Below are 19,546 nucleotides of genomic sequence, written 5' to 3'. Positions count from 1 at the left end.
AATTGAATGAATTGAGCAATCCTCATCTGAGTCAAACTCTGAGTTCAAGGGCACCACCACACCTCATTTCCTTCATCACTACCACCACCACCACCACTGTACCTCCATCATCATCTTCTTCACATAAAGCAACAACAACAGTAAAAGCAAAGAGGAAAAATGAAGAAGATAGTGACAGATCCACATAAGAAGCAAATGCTATGAAATTGAGAAAGAAAAAAATTTGTAGTTGTGGTGTGGTTTCAAACAGTAGAGGAGACACCGCAGTTTCAAAGATGGTACTCCCGTAACAGTCCTTGTCACCTCTCTCAATTTTTCCTCTGTCACTTTCGTGGCCCAACTCATCCACGCCCTTCACCGCCATGAGTTTCCTGTTTTTATTTTCTTCCACTTCCCATAACTCAATCAATGTAGAATCTGCAATCCCATAACTATAATTTCCTATTTTCGTTCTAAGTTGCATGTTGATTCTAAAGAAAGTTATTTTTCTAGGGTTTCTATTTTAAGCGAGTTTTGAAATATGAGATACGGCAAGAGATGATTATCAACAGTGCTGCACAGAGGATTCATCTTGGAGTTGAGGATTCGAAGAAGCAAATTACAGAATGAGAGAGAGAGGAAGGAGTTAGCGGAGTTGACAGACTCTGACAGCAACGACAAGCTCAGGAAATGAAAGAAGAGAGAAAGGATAGGGTTAGTGGTGGTGGTAGTAAAGTGATGAACAAATGAGGATGATAGAGTGGTTATTGGCGAGGAAAAAAGATGATGCGGATGATGATAAAGGTAATTTAAAATTTTTATGTTATTTTTTAGTATTCGAATAATTTTATTGTATGAAATTCATATTTTATGGGTACAAATGATAATTTTTTTTATGAGTAAATGTATCAGCGATTTTAAGTTTCGTAAGTAGAAATGATATTTTACTATTTATATTAATATTCTATTTGATTCTTTCAAGTAAAGATGATGACTATTGACTCAAAATTTATTTATTGTTAACTTATATGACATCAACTAATAAAGAATCTTAACTAACAAAATACATTTATTAATAGAATTTAATTTTGATGTATTAATCCTCTACTTGTCATATTTGAATTCAGAATATACTATGTTCCACTCTTACCCCTCCTCCAACACAGCAAAACTACCCGTAACAATAATTCAGAATAGCAATGTCCTCTGAACAAATAAAAAAGACTTCTTAATGGATCACTTGATTACAGATAAGTATGCTGGCCTTGATCAAAAGAAATTTCTTAACACAACGATGTATAGAACTTGGTTGCTACGAAATAAGAACACTGAAAGCAATATAATCAGTTGTATTCGCCGTGTTTCACTTTACTATTTTCTTTGTGAAGTCTGTGAATTCGTGACTGCAAAATTTGAAAGAACCACAACCTATTAAAATACATAATTATAATGTGCCTCGCCCATCACTACCTGTCTTCATAAACTTATGGTAGCAGATGAGCATGTTCCAGTGCAAAGTAAATCCCTTGAATAATCCACATTCTAACCCTTAAGCACGCCTAGTTGCTTCTTTTCCTTTCTCAACTTGATCGAGGTTCTTGCTAAATTCCCTTGCTCTCTGAAATGGTACACAGTGAAATCATAAAGCCAGGAATACAATAACAACAACAAAGCCTTTACCTATTAGGTATCAAACTGCATATTTTATTGACATAACTTGTAAATAAACAACACCAATAGCAACCATACATTCAGAATTCTAGAAAAACAAGTTCCAACATCAATAGGAACAAGCTTGAATCTAAAAGTGAAACTGACCTTATTTTTGTTTATCAACATGCAAAACAGTTGCAATATGGAAATGTACAAACCCTTACCAACCATATCCAAGTGACTGCAACAAGGAAGGAGAAACTAATTCATGCAAAGATGCCAGAATAATTATGTAAACTAACTTGCATTAAAATTTAAATTTCCTAACTGCTTTCTGCAAAATGCTTCTACTACACTTGAGAGTAACATGATAACCTAAAATAAGTTTTAAAGACGCACAAGAGCAAACAGGAAGGCCAGTGAAGAAAATTAGCAATACAACAAAGTCAATCTCAGCTTAGAAACTATCTGTGCTTGTCAATATCCCTTCTTTTGCAACACTTCTTTTTTATATGCCTCCCAATTTCAAAACTTCTCATGATTTTTATTGTTACATGTAGTCGTGTCATGCAAGCAAACATATTTGCAAGGAGAAAGATATCCACATCCACAAATACATTGCCAAATCTGCAAATTTTGCTGGCATTGAAAGAACATTGTAATAAAGAGATCACAAGGCATGTGGATGCACTAATTTGCATCAATTCTAAAACCATGGGGAAGTGGAAGTCCATGAAGTTGGAACCGGGGTAAGAAAAATTAAACTTTAGCAACCAAGATGAACCAAAGTGTAATCAAGACAAAAAGGAAGAATTCATAGAGCTTCTTTTGCTAACAAGGTCAACAATGCAGCTAAACATATAACTGAATATTGACTCCTCAGCATTACTCATCCAATACATCATAAATGACTATTGAATAAATTCTACAGATGTAGGGTAACCGATCACAGTCTTATAAAATCTGATTAGTGATCTGATAAATAATAATAAATACTGTTTCCAAATTTATGAAAAACTAGCCTAATGTATAATGCATTTTTACTTCCTGAATAATTCATGGAAAAAACGAGCATCTATAATTGAAATTTTCCAAGCTCTTGCCTATATTATGCCTTGTCTGTTATAAAGGAAACTTTATCCTCCCAAGGGGTACTTATATTATTTTCTGATTTTTCTCCAAATAAACAAAGGACCAAATATCTCACACACAAAATCCATTTCAAGAAACAAAAGAGAGAGAGATGTGATAGGGGAGAAGTATCGTTAGACGAAGTTCTGACCAGAGTATCTTAACAATAAGTCGTAATAATCAACCACAGCAGTAAGAAGTGAAAAGAATTCCAAATCCAAGCTAGCAAGATTTCTGTTTCAGGCTTTCAACATAATTGCATATCACTCATAATGGAAGCTGTCAACATCTTGCAATCTAAAACCTCCTTCAAATTGATATCGATCAAAGTGTGCAAAATAATCCATGTAAAACTACAAAAATGCAAGCTATAAAGCAATTTCCCAACCAGAAAACACACCAGATCATACTTAATCAATTTTCAGTTTTCCTCACTAACAAATAGAAACAATCCATACACTTGAATGCAATGTATATGCGGAAAGACAGAATCAGTTTTCCTCTACCATAACAATGAACACCATGAGTTAGACATTAAGAAGAAGAAGGACTGACCGCGGATTGGATGGGAGGGGGATCAAAATCGATGGAGCGGACGGACATCTTGGCGATCTCAGTGATGGCGGCGTCTCTGACGGCAGCATCGTCACTGGTGAGCTCTTCATAGGCAGCCTCAAATGCCTCCTGCCAAAACCGCGGCAGCCTGATCCTGCGGCTGTTGGTGTACACGTCCCACATGTGCCTCACCACCTTCTCCCTCTCCTCCATCTCCTGCAACAGCATGCATCATACATAAATAAAAATTACAAGATCCAACCTGCAGAGCAAAGCATAGAGAGAAAGGGAAAGAAGCATACAAGGACGTCGAGGTCGTCGTGGATTGGGATGTCGAGGTCGTTGGAGAGGGAGTTGAGTGTGCCGGACCACCGTAGGGAAACGGTGCCGGTGAACATGGACCAGAACGCCAGAAGCAATATGGCCGCAAGTGCCCAGAACTTGTACCTTCCTTTCCCCAACATAACTGAGTCCGAACTTTCCTTCTTCGTGCTCGCTGTCGTCGTTGGAAGCGCGTCTTCATCCTTCATTTCTTCTCTCTCTCTCTCTCTCTCGATTAATTGAACAAGACAACAACCACGAAGCTAAGTTGATTAAACGAATCGAATTTCAATTTTGAGGTGATAATTTTCTTTCTTTTTTTTTTTGGTTATGTAAAATTGGAAATATTTCCCTGTTTGAGTTGGCGGTGGTGCAGTGGCGTCACCACTTTCGGACTCAGATTTGCGAAAAGGGAGAAAATATTGAGCCCGATCTGATATGAATAAACGTGAGAGTGAGTGTGACCGCGTTTTGGTGTGTTACTAATACTCACTCAGATACTCTGCGATGCGAGAGAGTGAATGAAGCAGCATTTTCATTTATTTTTTTGAGAAAAAAAAAAAAAAAAAAAGAAAACGACGGATTTAATGGCCGTGTGGGGCACCACATTTTGTTACCTTTGATTTGGATGACTTTGGTCTGATGTGGGATAATCGCGAGCGTTGATTTGAAAGATACCATTTAATGTGAATGTTTACATCGGTGCGAACCGACACCAAGACGACATCGTTTTGTATGCGATTTCATTTGACCTGGGTACTGGTTAGTTCCTTAGTTGGCACGAGGTGACACTTCAGCCTTCAGGAACCACCCGGCTATAGTCCTCTACTAAGATGAAGAATTAAGAGTCGCTTCACAATGTAACTCACACTTTGCTATTGTATTCTCTCTTTTCTGATCTTTATCTGTTTTTCCAGATTCGTACCCACAAGATAAAAATGGCACAAAGTAATCAGCAATCACTCACAGGAGAGATCAAGCAAAGAAAAGAATTCAACATATAAAACGCAAAACAATTAATAATTCAAATTTACAAGTACGTGCGTCACAGGCATTGAAATACTGTGGTAACAATTTAGCAATTTTGTCAATTTTAAAGGGTGACGTTGCTGCACTTCTCAAGAGTTGGGAGTGTCACGCACTCTAATTGTAGTACGTCGTTGTCTCATTGATCAGCATTATTAATTTAGTATTTAAGAAATAGATTATGTAAAACTTACATAATAACACTTCTTGGGCTGGTCACATCTCTCAATGAATAAAATGGAGCAAAAATTGTGAAACAAATGCATTTCATTTGTAAAACGTGCTTTACTTTAGGACGTATGAGTATATGCACACTGCTAGATGAGTACTACCACAATCTGCTGTGGAATCAATTTCATGCTTGTCATTACATAATATATATGATATGATTTGATGTGGGCAAAAATACATAGGCTTATTTTCTATTATAAAGTATTTGGTGTCTTTCCTAAGCCAGAAGGAGGCATAAAGCTCTCAGCAGTCAAACCCCGTACATTAAAATCTACCTCCTCAATCTTCCACCTCTCTTCCAATTCTCTTTTATGGTTACTTGATTGCTCACCATATCTTGAAACTGTGACTCGAGTCTTACCACTGTGTGACACATTTATCCCATCAACATACTTATAATCCTCCATCACTGACTCTAGGCTTGTTTCCCAGAAAATATCATTGTCATCTTTGGTTCTCATAGTGAGTAACCTAGAGTCCTCAAACTGGACCATGAGCCCGGATCGTTGGCTGAAATACCCCCATATGGTGTGGTGGATGATCTCAAAGTTTGGGCCTCCTTGGGCCTCACGAATAGCCGGGCTTGTCTCCAACTTTAGAATGAAGCATTCTTCGTCGTTTATTATTTTCTCTCCTATGCACGCGGCATTCAAAAATAAGTTAGCCGTAGCTCTCGGATCCAATCCCTAAAATCCAAAAGCAAATCATTCATATTTCCTTACCCAAAATAAAGAAAAAATCATTCATATTTGATTTGATATAAGTTCCTACGATGCACACGGATACTGGTACAAACATAGAGAGTCTGACACGTATAAATTTTAAAATTTTATAAGATATGGAGACATACATACATATAAAATATAAATTTTTTTTAGATAAATCGTAATGATTTTTTGATATTTTATTGATATTAAAAAATAAATTAATTTTTTAATTAATTTTAATATTTTATTTTAATTATATCAAATATTTAAAATATCTTTTTATTTTAATAAATAATAATATATACTGTATCTAAATTTATTTCAAGAATATATGTTAAGAATAAAATTGAACTTGCTGAAACCTAATGATATTTATTTAAATGTGTCAAAGTGTATCTAAAATATGTACGATAGACACAACAACTCAGCTAAGTGTCTAGGATATAACACTATAGCTAGGTAGATATTAAAATTTGAAACGAATGCAACCTGTCATCCTTTGTACGGAATTAATTTAGTGATAAATGTTTTGTTTGTATCCCTATGCGAATTAACATTGAAATTTGTAGGATGCATACCTGAAGGAAGCGACGGAGGGGTCTAGGGGCACCTTTAGAAATGGGAGTTTGTTGGTTAGAGGAATGACGCCATGAGAGCTTGCCATTGCTACCACAAACAACCTTACAACCGGCAACAACCACCTCCAAGCACCACAAATCAGGATCCTTCTGCCACAAAACAAATCCCCCAATCTCTTCAGAAGTCTTCTTCACTTCTAATACCCCTTCCGTTTGATGAAAATCCGAAGCACTAATCTTGATCTGCCCCGTCACACACATGCTCTCCACGGCATTCAACGCCGGCGGCCCTCCCGTCGCCGCTATATATTGTTGCACTATATACTTAGCGGTTGATGCTTCCTACATCATCATATATAGCAGTTGGATTGTTATACGTTAATAATGATAATAATGAGGATGATATATGATGGCTTGTTTTCATTTCTTACGATGGAACTATCTCTGACAGGACGGTGGATGGAATGGCCTAACTGGACCTGAAGAGGGATGAGAGGGGATCCAACGAGGTAGAGAAGAAAACGAAGCTCGTTCAAGCGTGCAGAAACGGCAGGGGATGATAACTTGTCCTCGGTTTGAGCCTTCATCCACGTCAGCATGTTCTGCCACCTCACTGTCACGTTGCTTCCCATGGTTGCGAACATTTCCTCCGGTATTGGTATTTCCAGAACAGTCTCCAACCCATCGTCTTTATCAATGTTCGGACAAAGCCTCCTCAACGATGACTTTGCAGCTGCTTGTTTCATCAGTTGTTTCTATGTGTTTTGTTTCTTTAATTTCTTGTGGTATGGTGTGGTATGTTAGAGAGAGAGCTAGGTTTGTATGTGTGGAGAGGATAAAGATGGATGTATTGTTTTCCTTAAAGGCTCTCCTTGCTTGTAGCTCATGTGTGGGCATAAATTAGAGTCATCAATCTTTGTCAAATCAACTATAATGTCAGGTCCAAAATTGTGCATGCTCTTTAACACCAAATTTAATCTGAACTTTAATTTTAATTTAAACATGGTGCGCGCATGTGATAACAAGTACTAATTAATATTTGGTGAAGTTCCGTTGTGCCATGCATAACATCCATTTGAATTCGAGCGTACTATAATAAAGCAAGTAAGCAACGATATCTTAATTATTCTTGCTCTATTTCATCGCCACCAACAACGAATGCTACAAGGGGATTGCCCCATACCCCAAAAATGGTGAAAGAATTCATATCTTGTATACATGGGCCAATATAATATAGATACGTGGTATCATAAATGTTAGTCAATTAATAATTAAATAATTTTAAAAAATTAAAATTTAATATATTTTAAAAATATATTAAATATTATTTGTGTACAAATATAAATTTGTATATACATTAATTATATATGATCATAGTTAAATATTATATTTTATTAAAATTAATACAAATTAAAATAAAAAAATCTCTCTTCTCTTTTCTCTCATACTCTCTTAATCCCTAAACACTAAAGAATAGCGATCTTTCAATTCAGAGAAATACTTCACCTCCTTCATATCTGAATCTTCACTGGCAGCTTTTCCATTACTGTCGTTCACCACTATTCACCAACATTATCACATTCCTTCTATCTTTCACTCTTTTTTCTATTTCTATCACCATTTATCCCATCTTTAACCTTCGTGACCCCGATTCCATCACCCCTGTTTCTGCCTACAATACCAGCACTGTTGTGTCTCGCCATTGTTTCTCATGTCCTGAACCTCCGTGACCTCTGTGTCCGCCTCCTCCGATCCGTCAGTATCGTTGCATCTCCATCACCGTCTCTCACATCTAGGGATGTAATCGGCTCGGTTCGGTTCGGTTTTGGACCGAAAACCAACCGAACCGACCTGATCGGTTCTTCAAAGAAGCCAACCGTTCGGTTGGCTGCTGTTTGAGCAACCGAACCAAACCAAACCGAACCAACAGCGGTTTGGTTCGGTCAGTTTTTTCGATTTTTTTACACCTACTTATCTGAATTTAAAATACCATAAAATGAAATTTAAAACCTTTAATAAACTAGAATAACAAGAGTTTATCACATCCAAATCCAATACAAATTCAACTTAATTAAACATAAAACAAAAACAATTAAAAATGTCTAGCAAAACAACAAAAATAAACACAGTTTAAACCGAAATATTCACTTTAAAACAAATAAAAGCCAAACAGCCACCATGTTTAATCAGAATCCACACCAGACTCATCCTCATCTTCTCCGGTTGGTGCAATTTCTACAAAAATAAAACAAGAAAATCAATATAGATTATAAACATAATATAGATTATAAATTATAAACATAAACCATAAAAGGAACTACAAATTTCTTTTTTGCATACCTAATTCAAGTTTCTCAAACTCTTCAATAAGCTCCTCAAAATCAGTTGTCATTGGAAAAGCACGAAGCCAATTTTGTGTGCATATCAATGCCTCAACTGTCTTTGGAGTTAAAGAACTCCTATAGTTGTTAAGCACTCATCCACCAGTGCTAAAAGCTGATTCTGAAGCAACAGTCGAGATCGGCATTGCTAAGACATCTCTAGCTATTTGGGATAAGATAGGATACTTCCTAGAATTTACCTTCCACCAATTCAATATGTCAAAAGTATTTTGATCATGAGGCTTCTCTAAATCATCCATCAAATACAAATCCACCTCATTCTTGTTGATGATCTCATGAAAATGTACCTCCTTGAAAAAATCACCAGCCATGTCGCTATCAGGTACTCCCACATCTGATGCACCATCCATTATTGCTGAAGTAAAAGATCTACCCCCATTATTTGCACTCACATAGCAATCAAACATCTTGGAGAAGGTCTCTTTCACTTTTGCACCCAAAAAATTAGCATCATCCTTATCATATAGCTTTTCAAAGCTAAAGTTCACAAACTTCAACTTGTATCTAGGATCAAGAACCACAACAACAAAAATCATCATATTGATATTTTTTATGTTACCCCAGTACTTGTCATACTTAAGCTTCATCCTCTCAGCCATACTCCCAAGTAATGGATCTCGACTACCACAAGAAGCCTTGAACACTCACAAAATCTTACAAAACTCATGAAAATATTGAGAAGAAGTCACAAGCAAACTACCAGACACACTCTTTGTAACATCATGAAAATTTTTCAAGAATTCCATAAAGTGTTTTGCATTGTCCCAATCAATATTCCGCGGAATACCACCTTGCATTAGAGCATATTCTATATCTCTCTCTCCTAGCCTCTTGAACGCCTTTTTTGAAACTTCAAACCACTTTCAAGCATAGTGTATGTAGAGTTCCATCTAGTGGGAACATCGAGTTGAACAGTACACTTGTCTTGTATCCTAGCTTCCTTTATGAAAATTTTGAACCTATTCATGCGACTAAGGGAAGCACGCACATATCTAATAGCATTTCTTATCTTACTAATAGATTCATGCATCTCTTTCAATCCATCATTAACAACAAGATTAAGAATATGTGCACAACACCTAACATGCAAATGTTCTCCTTTCAAAGGATGTAAATTCCAATCCTCCATTCTAGTTCTTAAATAAGATATTGCAGTATCATTAGAACTAGCATTATCAACAGTAATTGTGAACACTCTAGATAATCCCCCACCCCAAAAGACATCTCTCAATTTTTTTACCAATTGTTTCTCCCTTGTGGTTTTTAATAAGACAAAAATTGATAATCCTCTTTTGCAATTTCCAATCATGATCAATGTAATGAGCAATGAGACACATATAATTCAGATTTTGCACAGAAGTCCAACAATCAGTAGTTAAACAAACAGATTGATTCGGTTGTTTGAACACAGTTTTCAACCTATTCTTCTCACTAATATAAAGATTCCAACAATCCTTAACAACAGTAATCCTTCCTGGAAGTGGAAATATAGGTTGCACAATACTCATATAGAATCTGAATCCCTCCCCCTCAACAAACTTGAACGGTAGCTCATCAACAATTATCATCCTAGCAAGGGCTTTTCTACACATTTCAGTATCAAAAGTAACTGCAGTAAATACCCCTTCACCCTCTTTTTTTTTTGTTGGAAGGTAAGGATTGTTTGACTAGAGTCACCCGAGTCCCTAGGAAATTTTTTACATTGATTCAACAAATGATAACGCATATTAGTTGTACCATTTCTATGAGAGTCACATGCATATGATGCACCACACCAATTACATTTAGCCCTAGGATGTGATGGCTTGGACTTAGGATCCCTTGTAAAGTGTTCCCAAGTCCAGGATCTAGGTCTAGAAGGTTTTCCGTTACCTTCATTGGCTTCATCCTTGCCATCCTCTTCATCAGTGTCCACATTGTTTGGAGCTGGATTTGTAGGAGTTGCTCCCGAAGTTGCACCCACATTAGTTGAATCAACCTTTCTCTTCTTTGATTGAGGATGGGGCGGGGGTTTGGTAAGCGCGCCGCTGTCCGTTGAGGAACGTACCACGGAATCGACATTTTCACCCCCAACTTCAGGCGTCCGTTCATTGGGCACCTCATTGCTTGTTGGCTGCATACATATAAATAGAACAATGAAAAATGAGCATTTTTAACTCATAAACAGAACCAACAGTTTTGTTTCCATCAACAAAACCACAACAGCTCATAAGCAGCTAATCAACCATTAGTTATATATTAACAAAGAAAATAAATTTGGTTGATATCAATACTGAAGTCAAAATGATATTTGTTATAAGAGTAAAAACAATACAGCAAGGATTTTCTATCCAAATTCCTGTCCAAGCATACAGTAAAAACAACACAGCAAGGAGTTAAGTTAACAAAAACAAGGAGTGCATATTTATAAGTATATGTGCATATTTATAAGGTGCAAAGCTTGTTATGTATATGTGCATATTTATAAGGCATTGTTCAGCAAGGAGTTAACAAAAACAACACAGCAACATAAATTTTTCTAAGGCTTCAGCAATGATCAGTATCACAAATAAGAGTTAAAAAAATAATTTTACAATATTAAAAAGATTGATTAATATTTACTAATAAAAAGTTAGTTACTGAGTTATTTATAAATAGATAAGTACACATTTAATTTATCTTAATATGCATAGTTATAGCTACTAGCTAGGAACCTCACGAATTCACTATTGGTACTAAAAACACACATTTCAATATTATTATATCACAAGACATGAACATGAATTGTAGTTGAAGGAATAAGGGCACCATGCTTCATTTTTGTTTTAGAAGTCTGTCTTAATGTATTTCTTAACCTTTCAAATAGCTTAACCAACAACGAGTAATCTCTTGGTCCAAATTTAAATGATAAAAAGACTACTAGAATAAAGATTGATTGCCCTAAACTTAGAAAAATGGTAGTCAAATGGTGATGAATGTGTTCAAAGAGTCATAGAGTGATAATAGTTAGTAGCAGCAGATGGTCGATAAGGGCACATGAGAGATCTAAATTAAAAGAAAGTAAGAGTACTTTAATATTAATTTGTAGTGATGAGAGAAACTTCTAAGTAGTTATAATAAAGTAGTGTAGAAAAGGCATTGTTCTTGTTTGTGTTGTTCAGCAAGGAGTTAACAAAAACAACACAGCAACATAAATTTTTCTAAGGCTTCAGCAATGATCAGTATCACAAGAACAAGAAAGAGCAATCAAAGAGACTCACTAGTAGTTAACAAAAACAACACAGCAACGTTAACTAAAAAACAAAAGTTGCAAAGTTTTTCTCAGATCTAACAACTCCAGAACTTCATTTTTTCTGTTCATTAATTCTGTATATTTTTAAATAAGTCTTCCAAATCACTAAACATACAATTAGAAACTCACATAACAATACAAATAACCAAACACAAAATCTTACCTCCGACGAAGACATAGCTCTGTTTCGTTTTGGGTTTTTGCAGGAGAGAGACTGGTTGTTCCGCGACTCGACCACTGGAGTCTTGCTCGGCGGCTGGACTGGTTGGATGTTGGAGTGCTGCTCGAGTGCTCGGCTTTGGCTTTGTTGCTCGGCGACCCTGCGACGGCGACCCTTCGACAGCGATGATGAACGACCTCGAGGCTTCGAGTGACGACTGGCGAGTTCTCTGTCTCCCTCAGCCTCTCCTTCTCTCAAGTATGGAGGTCGGAGGTGGAACCGTGGAACCTTCAAAGAATGGGGGAGAGATGCGTGGGTGACTGGCAGACTGGGTAAGTGGGTATAGGATAGGGTTCGCGGCTGAAGAAGAAAGCTAGGTTATTTTTCTGAGTTTCCCTTTTATACCTAGGTTAAGGGGTAACTTAGTAAATTCACACTCCACTGAACCTTCATTCTTCGGTTCGGTCCAGTTCGGTTCAGTTTTAACAAAGGCAACCAAAAACCGAACCGAACCGATCGGTTTAGTTCGAAAAAAATAAAAAAACCAATTTTTTCGGTTTTCCAATCGATTGTTGTAAAATTCGGTTCGGTTCTGCGATAACTTTCGGTCCCGTTCGGTAATTTACACCCCACTCACATCCACACGTGACCCCTATTCGCGCTGCCCGCATCCGGCTCCTCCAACAGCGCCATCCTATCTCGCCATAGCGGTAGCAGTCTATTTCTCCCTCTCGAATCAGGGAACAGAGCCAACGATGACATTAAGTTAGGTTTTTATTCTTCAAATTATTCTCTGTACTTATTTTAGTTATTATTTGGACTTGTTTTGGTTGTACCTTCTGATCAAACCATAAATTGTATTTTATTGACTTTTTCTGGATAATTATCAAATCAAATATTAGTATTGTCATCACGTTTAATTTATGGATCAAATTTGTTGTCATGAATACAATGTTTTGAGCTATATGTCTATATAGATTGAGATAGATAATCCTCTTATTTAATTTGTATCTTCATATCCGATTTTATTTGAATTAAAGAATCTTTTAGAATAATTGTTTTTTTATAATTTTATATTTAGTTCCACGCCTTCTGTTACCTTAGCATAACAGGTGATTATATCAGATCATTTAAATAGTTGTTAGTATTTTTTTATTTAAACTTTTAAAAATTTGGTAATTAGTTTGTTGGGATAATTACTTAATTTATAATTTTTTTATTTTTTAAAATTATTTTTGTATTTATAATTTATTTTTCAAATAGAATTTTATTATAAGCATGAACATCGATAACAATAAATTTTTAGAAGAGTCTATCGAATGTGATGAGTTGTATTTTGAGTATGATAGTAGTTCTAATAAGAAGGGGGAAGATATTATCAACAATAAGAGTAAAGTTTGTTGGTACTGAATAAAAAGGATAACTCCAACAATATCTTTGTCTTCAACGCCGCTTAATTTCTCGGAATTAGTCACCTCAACATCCTTCGATGGTTATACGGGTATCCAAAAATACGAACGAGATGAATGTTTGTTGTCCCAACCATTCTTGTTAGGTCCGATCCCGAAAAGAAATTAAAAAAAGAATTTTTTTACAAAATTTTTGTGTTATCTATTCCTATAACATTAGTATATTAATAAAGTGTTATATTGTAGCTACAAAATTTAAGAAATTAAGAAGAAGTTAAACGAATTAAGAAATATATGATGACATGGGGGGTTTTGAGTTTGATACCGTAGATCAATATTGTGACATCAATACAACTAGTTTATACTAAAATATTGTCTTAATATTTTCATTGATTAGCTATGTTATTCAAACCAGTTATGTAGCGTTTTTTATGTATATTCTTAACTGGTTCTTGAAGGAAAAAAGTTAACACAATAAATATGAAGATCTTAATGGCAACAAAGAAAAAGGCTGTCCAAGAAAAAAGGTAAGGCATGTAGGATATTTTATTTCATCCCACTTTTCATTCCTTTCTATCTTTCCATTGCATTTAATTATGATCAACTCCACTCCATCCTTATATTAGTAAAAGCTTCAAATCTAGATTAAGCATCTTAAATCCATTGTAATATACATAGAGATTCAATCACAACCAGGATTTCAAAGTGAAATCAAGTTTAAATTGTCAACAAGCAGTACACGTATAACCTGATAAAAATTGTAATTTGAACATCAAAATTGATGTCCCATATACATATTTGTTTTGTAGAAGTAGTAGTAATAATAATACCGTATATCTCTCTACAAACACAAACATATATATCATACGTACTATCTCGTATTATTTTGAGTTCCAGCAGCAGCAACATCTCTATGACTTTTTCTGGTGAAAACCATCTCCATTTCTTCCAAGGCCTTACCCTTGGTCTCAGGCATCAAGAAAAAGAAGAACAACCAAGCCACTATAGATATTCCAGAAAACATGAAAAACGCTCCCCCTATAGTAATGGCCTTGTAGATCGAAATAAAGCTCATAGAAACCGTAGCATTCATCACTCTATTCACCGCAACACCAATACTGGCCCCTTGGGCCCTCAGTCTCAAGGGAAATATCTCTGAGCTATAGACCCACGTCACAGGCCCAAGCCCAATGTTAAAGAACGCAACAAAGGTGTAAGTAGCAACTATGCTTAGTGTCAAACCCCACGCGAGCCTCTGCTCGGGGGATCCCTCCACCATTGTTAAGCTGAACCCTAACACCGCAAGCGCACAAACCATGCCGCCGAGGCTTACCAGCAAGAGCTTCCTCCTCCCAACTCTGTCAAGCAAGAACGACGCTATCACCAAGAAAGTAATCTTCGTGAGTCCAACCCCGATCGTCGCTAGTAGAAGATGCTCCTTGCTCGTAACACCGGCTTTCCTGAAGATTCTTGGACTGTATAACATAACCGCCTCGATCCCAGTGGCGTGTTCGAAGAAGTGAATCCCAACCGCCGTAATGAGCATCCACCGAACCGGAGGAGAAGGATGCAACAACAACTCTTTCCAAACGCTTTTGCCATTTTGGTTTTCCTTAGCTGCTAAAGAGTTATTTTCATCACCAATACCTGCTGCGAGCTTTATATCATTGAACCGATTCTCTGCTTCTTGTTCGGTGTTCGAAATTTTCAGCAGAACTTTCTTTGCCTTTGGTAGATGGCCACGCATCACAAGCCACCTTGGGGATTCTGGCATGAAGAGAATCCCTATAGCTAAGGCGAGTGAAGGAACTGCGGCTACACCAAGCATCAATCTCCAACCAAGCTTCAATGGCAAGAATTTCCCGAATACGTAGTTTAGTATGTAGCCAAGTAAGATTCCGATACCGATGCAAAGTTCGGGGAGGGAGGTTAGAAGGCCGCGGGATTTGGCGGAGGAGATTTCTGCAGAGTAAACGGGTGCTATCATGAGTGCGAAACCCACGCCAACGCCGGCGACGCACCTTCCAGTCATTAAAATTGCGTAGTTTGGGCCGTAGCCCATGAGGATTGCACCAAGCATGAAGAGGATGGAGGCCATGGAGATTGTATAGCGTCGACCAACGTAATCGGAGATTCTTCCGGCGGCTAAGGAGCCAACCAATGCGCATATGTTGAGGATTCCGGCGAGGACTTCCTGTTGTGTGTCGCTGATTCCGAGTTCTTCTTTGATGAAAATCATGGCTCCACTCATAACACCCGTATCTGAATTCAGCTCATGCAATGCATGCGTTTATTAGCAAATTAATATTGAAATGTAATTTCCAAACACAAGAATATTAAAAAGAGCAATGCTAGGGCAGCAACATTTGTGATTGGTAGCTATCAACTAGCCATCAATGATGATTTGATGGTGTGAGATTGATGTGAGATTTCATCCAATAACTCATATTTTTCTGCTGGTTACATGCTGGCCAAAATGCAATAAAATTGCTGGTCTCCTAGACTTTTCCTATTAAAAATAAACTACATACTAGTATATATTTTTACACAAATCATTAATTGTCAGATTAAATTATTAACATATAAAATATACTTTAAAAATAAATTAAATAATATATTTATATATAAATACATACCGTATAATTTAGTGACTATTTTCTTTGCATGCACATAACATTTTTATTCTAGTTTATATTCACATATTAATGTTACTAATTAGAAAAAAATTGTATAAAAATATAAAATTTAAATTATTAATGCATTTATTATTTATTTCTTTTATTGATAATAATAATAATCTTAATATTTGTCTTTAGTTAACTCATATAATGTTTTACTTAAAAAAAAACAAAATAGATAATAAAATTGAAATCTAAGAAAAAGAAAATAAAATAAAAAGTAAAAAATAGTTAAAAGATAATTTTTATTGTGATAAGTATAGATAAAGTTAAAGAGTATGATTTAATATTTATAATTTAAGTCTAAATAAATGGTGAGATTAATCTTAAGTTGTATTTGGTGAAAATAGTATATTGACAAAAAATACAAAATATTTGTACTATGAATTTATTTACTATAATTTATCAAGCTAATCAAAATATAGTTTCAAATATTATTACTAACGTTTTAACAGCACGTTGTTGGCCACTTTTTGTTTTATTTTTTAGATATTAGTATAATTTATGATGTTAAAATATTAAAATTAAATTATAAGTTAAACTTAGAGACATCAAAATAGATCAAGATGCATAAATTATTGAAAGTATATAAACGCACTATATATATAGCTTAGTTTGTGTTGGAGAGAGAATAATATAGCGAAATCTAAATATATTAAAACAACAAAGGGTTGAGAAAGAGTGAGAGAATTGAAGTGATGCTTACCATAACCAAATATGATGGACACCATGGAAGCAACCACAGCACAAGCCAAAGCATATTTGTTGAACTGGCCTTCGTCTCCACCACCACCCCGCTCCATCTTAAATTCTTAATTATCAGAGATCAGATCTCTCTGCCTGGGCTATCTACTTTTCCAATAATTGCAATTATGTATATGATATGATCTTTGAGGATCGGCAAGCCAGCTGCATATATCACCACCCTTAATCCTCACACGTTTATATAGATATAAAGTAGAAGAGAACGAACAAGAAGATCAGAAGAAAAAGATTGCAGTGAGCAGTGAAAAGCTCATGTATGGTGGGTCCCAAATTTATAGAGATAGTCATGGATGATGTTACATTATTTATACTAATGTAATTACACGAGATACGAATTATGGGTTAAAAGAACAGAAAAAACAGAAAAAAGGAAAACTTGAAATTCATCCACATTAGGTGAATTAGTGTAGAGAGAAAGTGGAAAGATTGGGATAGGATTCCGTCAATATCGACGTCATTGTAACTGTCATCATATTCGTGGCTCTGCCACACTCCAATTTACCTTTCAAACCGTTTCCCTAATATGTGGAAAACTTTTAATATATACCTAATAAATAAGTAAAAATAAATGCCTAATTGTCAAAAAAAAAAAACATGCCTAATAAGTAGTTACTAGATGATAATATTTTGGATTATTGCTGTTGGATAAGGTTTCTTAATTATCCGTGAACACTATCTGACCTGAATATTGGTATGATCCTTGTTGGCAATTCGGTATGGCTGTCGGATAGTAAGCTAATTAAGGATCTTTGAACGTCAAGCTAAGCTCAGCCACACGAAAAATCGTTAATTGACCTAATAATAATAATAATAATAATAATAATAATAATAATAATAATAATAATGTACAAGATTATTTTAGTATGGATTGTGAGGTGGATTGGAACTTATCGATGGGAATGGTGGCTAAATTGTATGATTGAAACAATGGCATAATACTTGTAAAGATACTCTAACACTCAAGTTAGAATGAATCTAGAGATAAGTGGTGAGTAGAATGAGTGACGTATCTAAGGGGACTTAGGATTCCCATTTATACAAGTGATGGTGATTATCTTATCTTATTTTATTTGGCTAAGATAAAAAAGACATTTAAATTTAAATGTTAGTTAGAAACTCTAATAGATCCATTTTGATCCTTCTAAAAAAAAAAAGTGATCCGATTCGATATTTCAAGTTCAGAGGCTGTTCCAGATAAAGATCCAAAAATCGGATCTCTAACAAATAATAATAATAATAATAATAATAATAATAATAATAATAATAATAATAATAAAACCATTTCTCAAATTGATAGATATCACTATTTGACACTTATATATATATATAACTACTAACTTAGTTATATATATAGAATATATATTAAAATAGTATATATAATTTTGATGTATGGTATATGAAATAATGTTTAAGTATATTTAATTATATAATATCATGTCAATAAAAAAATTTATTTTTTATATATAAAATTTTTATGCATAATTAATATAAAATAATTTTACAAGTATATTTATTATATTATATAATATCATATCAATAAAAATAATTGTCAAGAAGCAATAGCTCAAATGACATAGTCTTCTCATATTCAATTAAGAAGTTGTGGGTTCAAGTCTCCATATCTTCGGTAAAAAAAAATCAATAAAAATAATTATTTTTTATATTGATCGTATGAATAATTATTCAAAAAATTGAATGTGGTTATATATATATATATATATAAATTTTTAGAAAGAACATATCATTTTTTATTTACCTCTTAGTATAGTATAATCATTTATAAGATCTTTTAAAGGAGGAAATATTGGCCGGGAATTGAATAGACATACATATTTGATTTGTATTTGATTTGGATGTTGTCTTTGGGACTTTTTATTTTAATAAATAAAATAAATATAATAATTATCGAAATAAATAATTTAAAAATTATTTATCGAAATAAATCTCTTTTTTTTATCTCATTTACACTGTAAATGAGATAATTTTGTACGTATTTCGTTTACAGTATAAACGAGATGTATGTAATTTTTTTATTTTTGTATATTGTGTAAATGAGATATATAACTTTATACATAATTAAATATAATTTTTAAAAATAATAAAAAATATTAATACTTTTAATTTGACCAAACCTTTAAAAATGAAATATTTCAAATAATAGAAAAGATAAACTGTCCATCTTAAATAATAGGGAGGATGGACGGTCCATTTATCACGTTAACACGTTTACTCTGAAGACACATAAGTGCACTGTTAAATTGTTCACTATTAATATTTTTTAAATTTTTATGTACAAAAACGAAATTTTTATGCACTCTCATGTAACAAACAAAATTTCAAATTTTTAAACAAAATAATTAAATATAATTTTTGAATTTTAAAATTTTAAATTTAAATTTACAAATTTTGTTTGTTGTATGGGAGTACATAAAAATTTCGTTTGTATACATAAAAAATTAAAATATAATTTAAATAACATTAATAATGAATAATTTAGCAGTACACTTATGTGTCTTTAAAGTAAACGTATTAACGTAATAAATAGACCGTCCATCCTCCTTATTATTTAAGATGGATAAGATGGACAATTTATCTTTCTTATTATTTGAATCATTTCATGCGTGGTGGGTCCCAAATTTATTGAGATAGTCATGGATGATGTTACATTATTTATACTAAT

General features: G+C 34.4%; 3 protein-coding genes across 3 annotated transcripts; all 3 read right to left on the bottom strand.

The window, feature by feature from the left end:
- Positions 1–1,179: 1,179 nt before the first annotated feature.
- On the bottom strand, positions 1,180–4,294 carry LOC107642861 (polyol transporter, putative (DUF1195)). The gene is made up of 3 exons (XM_016346355.3): positions 3,621–4,294; positions 3,319–3,534; positions 1,180–1,597 (listed from the first exon to the last, which is right to left on the bottom strand). The coding sequence occupies exons 1-3, from the start codon at positions 3,846–3,848 to the stop codon at positions 1,529–1,531; spliced, it is 513 nt and encodes a 170-aa protein (XP_016201841.1). The 5' UTR covers positions 3,849–4,294; the 3' UTR covers positions 1,180–1,528.
- Positions 4,295–5,090: 796 nt separating this feature from the next.
- LOC107640124 (spindle assembly abnormal protein (DUF620)) lies at positions 5,091–6,927 on the bottom strand. The gene is made up of 3 exons (XM_016343674.3): positions 6,613–6,927; positions 6,182–6,523; positions 5,091–5,582 (listed from the first exon to the last, which is right to left on the bottom strand). Exons 1-3 carry the CDS (start codon positions 6,925–6,927, stop codon positions 5,091–5,093), a joined length of 1,149 nt encoding a protein of 382 aa, XP_016199160.1.
- Positions 6,928–14,039: 7,112 nt separating this feature from the next.
- On the bottom strand, positions 14,040–17,109 carry LOC107641685 (putative polyol transporter 3). The gene is made up of 2 exons (XM_016345158.3): positions 16,808–17,109; positions 14,040–15,685 (listed from the first exon to the last, which is right to left on the bottom strand). The coding sequence occupies exons 1-2, from the start codon at positions 16,902–16,904 to the stop codon at positions 14,295–14,297; spliced, it is 1,488 nt and encodes a 495-aa protein (XP_016200644.1). The 5' UTR covers positions 16,905–17,109; the 3' UTR covers positions 14,040–14,294.
- Positions 17,110–19,546: the final 2,437 nt, after the last annotated feature.

This window comes from Arachis ipaensis, chromosome B5, assembly GCF_059453495.1.
Source record: "Arachis ipaensis isolate K30076 ecotype BB chromosome B5, ASM5945349v1, whole genome shotgun sequence".
NCBI classification, from domain to species: Eukaryota; Viridiplantae; Streptophyta; class Magnoliopsida; order Fabales; family Fabaceae; genus Arachis; species Arachis ipaensis.
This window is presented reverse-complemented; position numbering and strand designations above follow the sequence as displayed.